This window comes from Lactuca sativa, chromosome 8, assembly GCF_002870075.4.
Source record: "Lactuca sativa cultivar Salinas chromosome 8, Lsat_Salinas_v11, whole genome shotgun sequence".
Classification (NCBI taxonomy): Eukaryota; Viridiplantae; Streptophyta; class Magnoliopsida; order Asterales; family Asteraceae; genus Lactuca; species Lactuca sativa.
The window spans coordinates 216,105,891-216,113,706 of record NC_056630.2 but is presented as its reverse complement, the minus strand read 5'-3'; the positions used below and the strand labels follow the sequence as shown (position 1 = coordinate 216,113,706).

Genomic DNA, 7,816 nt, shown 5'->3' with positions numbered 1-7,816 from the left:
GCTCCATCTAAATTTCGAGTTTCGGGTTGCGTACCTCTGTGTCAAAACCTAGAAAAATCATAACTCTTCATACGAAGTCAGATTTTGACGTTCTTTTTATGGACAGTCTCGGTTTAACGTATACTATAACTTTCATTTAGATAGTTAAGGCTAAAAAGGATTTTATTGAAAACCCACTTTTTACGTTAAACAGTGTTTTGCTCATTTTGTCGCGAATTTTCGATAGGTCATAACTTCTTCGTTATAACTCGGATTTGGGCGTTTTTATATTTTTGGAATCCTTGACACGATCTCTACCACTATATTCATCCCAAACAAGTTTATTTAACATTTCATTTTTGAGGGTTGATTATGTAAATGCACATAGTAGTCAAAAATTTCTCTTTATTATTTTAAAAAGAGAACTAAAAATTGATCTATACTATTTATTACATTGATTCGCAATAACAGGTTGTTACAATTCCATACACGTTTCAACTTTCCCATACCTCTATGAATCTCTATAAGTGATCAAGATCCAAACATTATGTTTGTATGACATTAGATCTTGGTTTTTAGCCACATTTAGTCTTGTTCTTTAAGAGTTTTGAACTTGATGCCTCAAAGGTTGAAATATGTTGTTGTCTAGAATTGTGGGAGTTGCTTCAAGTGTTTGTCTAACTTCCATTATTCCATGCTGAACACTCCATTTTTGGTCATCTTTAGAGTTAGAGTCTTATGGAGTCATAGAAATTGATAAATTTGGAAACTTTATCCATTAAGTCCCTTAAAAGGATTAGATCTAAATTTTTTGGCCCTTGACTTAATGGATTAAGAGCTTAATGGATAAGTTGTTTGGATGTATTTAGTGGCACTACGAAAAGAGTGTCGCTACCCAAGTTTCAATGTTTAGTCGCGATTGAGATCGAATGTTATCGACGAAACAAAGGGTTCGTCATGGCGCGATTGTTCGTTGATTTTTAACCACTTTGACATGTAGTAAAACATTAAGTATTCAGTTGAAGAGTGAGGTTTGATCTTTGAATATTGTCTACTATGTCCTTATTATATGGTTCTTGTCTGATATATTGTTTTCAGGTAAGATCATATGTTTGACTGCCGATCTTATTTGCTAACTACATACGATTATGCATTCATAATGCAATCGCCGATATTAGTAATAGCCTTGATATGGTTATATAATGGCTAGGAGTCGGTGGTTGTATGGCGGATAAGATCCGACGGTGGTATGATTGCTTAGAGTCAATAATTATCTGATGGCAAGGTGTCTCTAGTTTATATACATTATGTTATATTGTTATGTTATATTTGAGGGGTTGATGATGGATCATCGCTATATCTGAGAGCCTTGTTTGTATGTATTGTATGCATGGTGGAATATGTGTCATTTTGGTGAACTCATTAAGATTCATGCTTACGTTATTAAGTTAAATGTTTTTCAAGTTCTTTGGGGAAAGAGCATAGCGTAACTCTTCATCCGCATTGAAGTTATACTATTATTTGACTTCCACTAGTTTTTGTACTTTAACTTTGTTTAAATAGTACGATTTTGAAACCAACAAATATTATGATATGTTTACATCAACGAGTTTTGAATGATTAATCTAGTTTTAAATGAAAAGTTTGGTTTGAAATTTGGGACGTTATACTAATAAAAAATTCCCACATGTATCAAGTATAATCGTTAACAATGACAAGAATGTATCTCTTGTGTAATAATACCTTATATGGCTAAAGGTATAATAATGTCAACATATAAGTGTTGAAGAAGCTCTTGAATCGAGGATTCATTAATCAATGGTTGCTTCATTTGACTTTGCTTCTCACACTCATATAGAGCAAATAGATTTTTACTATCATATTTTTAGGTCTTGCATTCCCATAACATAATGTAAAAACATTATTCATATAATGATAACTGAGATGAGCGAGCCTTTGGTGTCATGGCTAGCTTACATCCAAAGATGATTTTGATAGGAAAGAAAATTCAATTTAATGAAGAGATTAATATGAAAAACTTACATCTTTCTATTTCTCCCTGAAATGATTAGACATTAATCTCTATTTTTGTGAGAACATAGTTATGCTTATCATCTAATTCAAGTGGATAATAAGTGTCACAAGTTGACCAATCTTGACTTGATAATGCTTTAATCCAACAACAAAGAAAACTTTCTAAATGATAAATGTAGCATTTTCTTAGTATGTCATAGCCAATGATAATGTCGTTTGTGTCCGGTGGTGGAGCTTAAAAAATCAATTGGGGTGGGGGTGGGGGAGTAAAGATTGTGCTTGCTAGTCTTACTACTAAAAATGTTAGGTGTTCTTTCTCTATTTTATATGCCAATTCTAAAGCATTTTCATATTCATCTCTTCTTTTTATGGTGTCCTTTTCCTAGCTGACCCTTTTTGCCACCAACTTAGTAATAGAAACAAAGACATGACAGTAGGTAGAAGGTCTAGCTACCAAAGATTTACATCCACAAAAATTAACAAACATGTTGCTTAGTTTTTTATATTCCACCTTCTCGAACATTAGAAAAATTAGTGAACTCGTTTCCATATGGAAGTTTTACATAGACATGCATGGAATTTAATTCTCTATGTTGAAATTATTCCTTTGCAGGATAAATGATTCTAGTCACACCCCTTCTCCTTAAAAGAGTTAAAGAAGGAAAGTTTTTTTTACATAAAGATCTCAAATACCATAAATTTCCACATTATATGTTTTATGCAAGACCTCTAGTTTATCTTTAACAAGAGCATATCCTCTAGGAATCTAATGGGAAAGAAGGAGATAGGTGGAGGATATATGTACCTGGGCAATTTACAAGACTCTGGTTGGTTGCTAAGTATACTTGAGATACTGGTTTCTGAGTTTCCATGTTTAAGACAATCGAATTCAGAGTCAATGAAGGGACAACTTGCAGTTGCATAGAGTGGGTATAAATTATCTACTGGCCAGTTTCCTCTAAATAAATCACAACCCAATAACTCTTTCCCCCTTAATGTAGTACTAGTAGTGCTATTGGTATTACAGGATGAATGGATGATGACAAAGATACTTATGTTTGAGCCAATGTTACAATAAGTAGCTATAACTCATTATGAAGAATTGAAGATAAAAATCACTCAAAAAATTTCAGAGTGGTCGACGGAATACGGGTGATGGTCTGATGGGGAAGAGAGAAAAGAGAAACGGAGAGAACACTTAAGTGCTTTACATACTTGATCGATTCCATCGCGGAGGTGAGAGAGGTGGTGGGAGGTGTCTAATTTAGCGAACATTTGGCGGAGACGGACTGAGTGAGGGTTAGAGAGTCGGTGATTTGGTTCTTGGACAATCAGATAGTCGGGGGAGGGGGAGCCCATTTCTTTTATTTTTGGGCAAATATGTATTAAAATTATTGGGCGATGGGGTGGGGGGCAGCCCTTCTGGCCTAACCATCCTCCGCCCTTGTTTGTGTCATTCCAAAAAGTAACAAATCCATTTTTTTATGGTCCTATAGATACACCTTTATTATAACATGTGCATCATGTGTAGAGAGCAATAACTATTTCTTCAAAGTCATGCTTCTACCACCACAATTTTTAAGACTAAGGTCTACTCAACCGAAGTCATAAGAAATGTAAAGAATCTAGTCCCTTGACAAGAGACGTTTCATTGTGGATCCAAAACATATTTCATCGACTTCCAAGAAGAAAAAAGATATCCGATCTCCCACTTCAAATATGTCAATTGCCTGATTCAAATAAAATGAAGTATGACTTTTGGATTAATGAAAAAACATCGTCGTATTTTAATTTTTATGTTGAGAAAAAAAAAGTTGTTCTTTTATCTCAAGAATACCTTACTTTTTGGAAGAAAAAAAAATCGTTTGGCTAGATTAATCTTAAGATGTTAAAAAGCCATCATGTATTTGTGTATGTTTGTATGTATCTATGAATGAACACAATTGAAATCACAAATGATAAAGTCGGAGTTGTTTTACTTATAAAACCTCCCTTGATGAAGCTACAAATGTCAACCCTCTATACCCTATCAAATTTGTTTCCTTCTTTGCACGTCTCTCTCCGTAACATATTACTTTTCGAGTAAATTACAAGAATGGTCTCCAATCTATACAAAAAGTTACAAATTTAGTCAAACTTTTGGATTTTTTCCAAAGGTGTCCCTAAGTTGCATTTCTATTTCATAAATAGCCCCTCTCCTAAACACCATTTAAGCATTCCGTTAAACTTTACCATGTGCAAATGTAGAGTTTTTATTCACTTCTTTTTTTAGTTTTGTTTTTGGATTCCCAATGATACAACTTTCTTCTTCGATTCCTTCATTAACAATATTTATTTCAGTTTCATTCTTATCTCAGTTACAGTTTTTAAGGACTTGATTGTGTTCAACAATGGTGTTGGAGATGTGGCAAGTGGGATCAGATGATGTAGAATTAATCATATACATCCGAAGTCTTTTAATTATGATATTCTATATGATTAATTAATTTCATCTTAATAATTTTGAAATATTTGAACCATTTTTATATGTATTTTTGTTTAATAAAAGGTAGTTATAATGCAATCGATAATTATAATAAGGCTCAAGATGTTTGCAAACATATAGTGACATGATTTGGCAGCAATGGTAACAATGTCTAATGAAATGGGTTAGACAACTATATGGTTTAGGTGTTACTTTTTAAAAATCATAGAATGTTATTAAACCAATAGTTTAGCTTTTCCTTTTTGCTTTATGTTGTGTTTTGGCATCACTATCACAAGGATAGTATAAATTTTGATGACAATTTCCTTTGTATGTTTATAAACTTAACGGATGCTATGTTAAAAATATGTATACATGATAGTATATGTTTGCAAACAATTAAAAACTAAAAACTATTATTTTAAAAAAACCATATATAACAGTACTAACTATATTTTATCTTTGCTCTGTTTAAAAAGTTAAATTCTATGTTTTGATCAAAGACTGCTACAATTTGGTAAAAGGCTATGGCTGCTAGCTAGGTAATCACATACATGGAGGCACGAGAAGCGTGTGAAATTTACAAGAGGATAGAGGATGTATTTGAATATTCAATTGTAGAGGATGAACGTGTAAATTGGAAGTCTCAACAAACGATTATGGATAATAATGAGAGAGAGAGCGAGAGAGAGAGAGAGAGAGTTAAAATACCAAAATGCACCATTGTACTTTACACATAGGGGGGTTCAAGTGAGTGCCTAAACGTTGTTTTTAGAAAATTTAAAAACTAGCACCAACCTTGCAATATTTTGTAAAGTTTAGGGACAACTTTTGTTATTTACTCTAGTTTTTATTTTTCTGATTGCAACAACTCCTTCGATTAACTTCCCCACTACCTGGCCCCCACACCAACACCAAGATTCTACAAATGGCTACCATAACTTCATATATATTATTATATTATTGTTCTCATCTATATATACAACCCTTTACTCATATTGTGTTCGTTGTATCTGCATCCCTCTCTCTATGGAATCAAATCATTCATCATATGCATATACATCTATGAACAAATCTATGGATGAATCAGACACAGTAACAACCGAAGAAAGTGGTTGGACTGCTTATTTTGAAGATTTTATGGTTGCCCAACAGCATGATCATCATAATAATCATTCAGTTTCTGATCATGATTATTATCATCATCATCAACAACAACAACAATATCAACATCAACATCAACATGGTGATCATCATCATCAGCAACAAGATCATGATGGACCCTTGTTATCTGATGTTGCTTCACATGTTGAGTGGAATACTATCGATAATTCGATGAGTGGTGTAGCCCCGAAATTCACCAAGAAATTGAATCTTTTCAAGAAAACGAGTAGAAGAACAAGAGAGATTCTTTATGATGATTCTTTAGAAGACACGGCTAGTTCTCCTGTCAATAGCCCTAAGGTTAGATCATAAAATGAATTATCATGTTTATAAGAATTCTTTATGTGGAATAATATGTTCATTGATTTAAATGGATGTTGTTAATTAATAGGTTGGGAGTCAACACATGGGGTTTAATCAAATAAAAGTAGACGATATCATAGAGAATTCTTTGGTAATTTTCTACCGACTGTAACATCTTTTTTCTGAAAAACAAACCGTTTCTTGAATATATTTTGTGGTCAACTAATTTAGGGAAAAAGAGGTGCCTTTGAAGATCAAAGCATGGAAAGAGGATTTGAAGAACACAACAATGGAAGCACAGATTTGAGGAAAAGAGGGTTATGCTTAGTTCCCTTGTCCATGTTCGTAAATTATATCTGATAATCCCCTACCCCAATATCAGAAGAATATAGATGGAAAAAACTGTATAGAGTTCTTGAATAAGGTCAAGGAGAGTGAAACAGTCGAACTTGAGACATTGCAGCCTGTATAGCCCAGTTCACATTCAAATCATACATCCTTCTGTATCTAGTAAATGTAAAGACTTTAATAATTTTCTTGTTTATTACAATGAGGCTAGGAGTAGCCTCTATACATTTGGTTAAATCTTGTGTAAATTTGTGTTTCTCTTTATTCTTGATTTGTTGTCACAAATCACAATCATAAATGCTACAATTTCAAAAGGCAGATAGGAATAGTATGTCTTTTGACTAAGTTCAAAGGACTTGTAGTTCAAAACAATAAAAAAGCCGAATTTCAATAGTATTTGGAAGGGGACTTTTCTTCGCGAACATGGGGGTTTAGTTTCCCTCCAAATTGCTTCAAAAGGAAATGTACTGTTCTTAGTTTTAGACTTTTAGTATCACTTTTAGAAAGATATTGGGAAGGAATGCATGTACACCAACATCCAGAGAAAATAGACCCAAAAGAACAAGCAAGACTGTACAATTTTGGTGACTACAGGAAAAGGACACACCATAAATTATAACGTCTCTATTTCATCGACTTTAATAAACTTAATTAGTTGACATGTCTTACTAATTATCGTAAAAGAAACTATACAGATGAAAGCTGATCAATTAATGACCTTAACATATATAGTGTTCTTAGATTGTTCTTCATCAAATCCGCAAACCCTAGCATATCAATTAGTCATGAAAATAATAATCAATTTTAAAGGATAACATATACACATAAAATATCAAAAAGTCAAAAGCGAGGATCTTGACACAAAGTTCTTAATTGCATTCTAGGTCTTGATCTTCCGAAAAATTAAATCCATAGTAAGCCCATACAAAAAACCAAAATATTAAACACTTAAATCTCAAACCACATCAACATCAAAATAAAATGTGCAACAAAAGTTCACCACGAAACTTCATTTTCAAATTATAAATTCAACGAAGAGTACATTGCATTAAATTACTTGAGAAATAACACAAATGTCCTACGAACTTTCTATGGTTGGTCCATTTAATTTCTAAAGTATTTTCGTTGTTTTATGAGGGAAAGAAGTTGTTTTTTGTCGGGTCGCTTACATCCCTTTGGACAAAATGATGGAGTCACCCGGTGACCCCTTTGCCATATAGACATCTATTAACACAAATACCCACTACTATTCATCTTCACCACTTTTGCTTTTTTCACATTTTTGCTCACCACTTTATCATCATCAACACTTTTTCATACTCTCTAATTGCTTTCTTTCTCCAATCACTATACATACCGTCTTTTAAAACAACCCAAATTCTCATTTTTCATTCAAATCCATATGGGTCTAATCCAAATCATCGGTTTTGAATGTCTGATTGGTTACTGGTTTCTGGTTTTTAAACCTAGTAATGCAAATCAAAAATCGATACAACTTCTTAAGAGTTCGATTTCTATATCAAT

General features: G+C 32.9%; 1 protein-coding gene across 1 annotated transcript; it reads left to right on the top strand.

Annotated features, from left to right (window-relative positions):
• The first annotated feature begins 5,472 nt into the window (after positions 1-5,472).
• LOC111903793 (vascular-related unknown protein 1) lies at positions 5,473-6,529 on the top strand. Its single transcript, XM_023899548.3, has 3 exons — positions 5,473-5,941; positions 6,033-6,095; positions 6,176-6,529. The coding sequence occupies exons 1-3, from the start codon at positions 5,507-5,509 to the stop codon at positions 6,302-6,304; spliced, it is 627 nt and encodes a 208-aa protein (XP_023755316.1). The 5' UTR covers positions 5,473-5,506; the 3' UTR covers positions 6,305-6,529.
• The last annotated feature ends 1,287 nt before the right edge of the window (positions 6,530-7,816 follow it).

What these genes read in the sequence shown, in the direction of transcription:
- LOC111903793 (XM_023899548.3), top strand. Translation starts at nt 5,507, where the DNA reads ATGGAATCAAATCATTCATCATATGCATATACATCTATGAACAAATCT. An exon ending in CTCCTGTCAATAGCCCTAAG is followed by an intron (nt 5,942 to 6,032) that starts GTTAGATCATAA and finishes GTTAATTAATAG; the next exon opens with GTTGGGAGTCAACACATGGG. An exon ending in ATATCATAGAGAATTCTTTG is followed by an intron (nt 6,096 to 6,175) that starts GTAATTTTCTAC and finishes CAACTAATTTAG; the next exon opens with GGAAAAAGAGGTGCCTTTGA.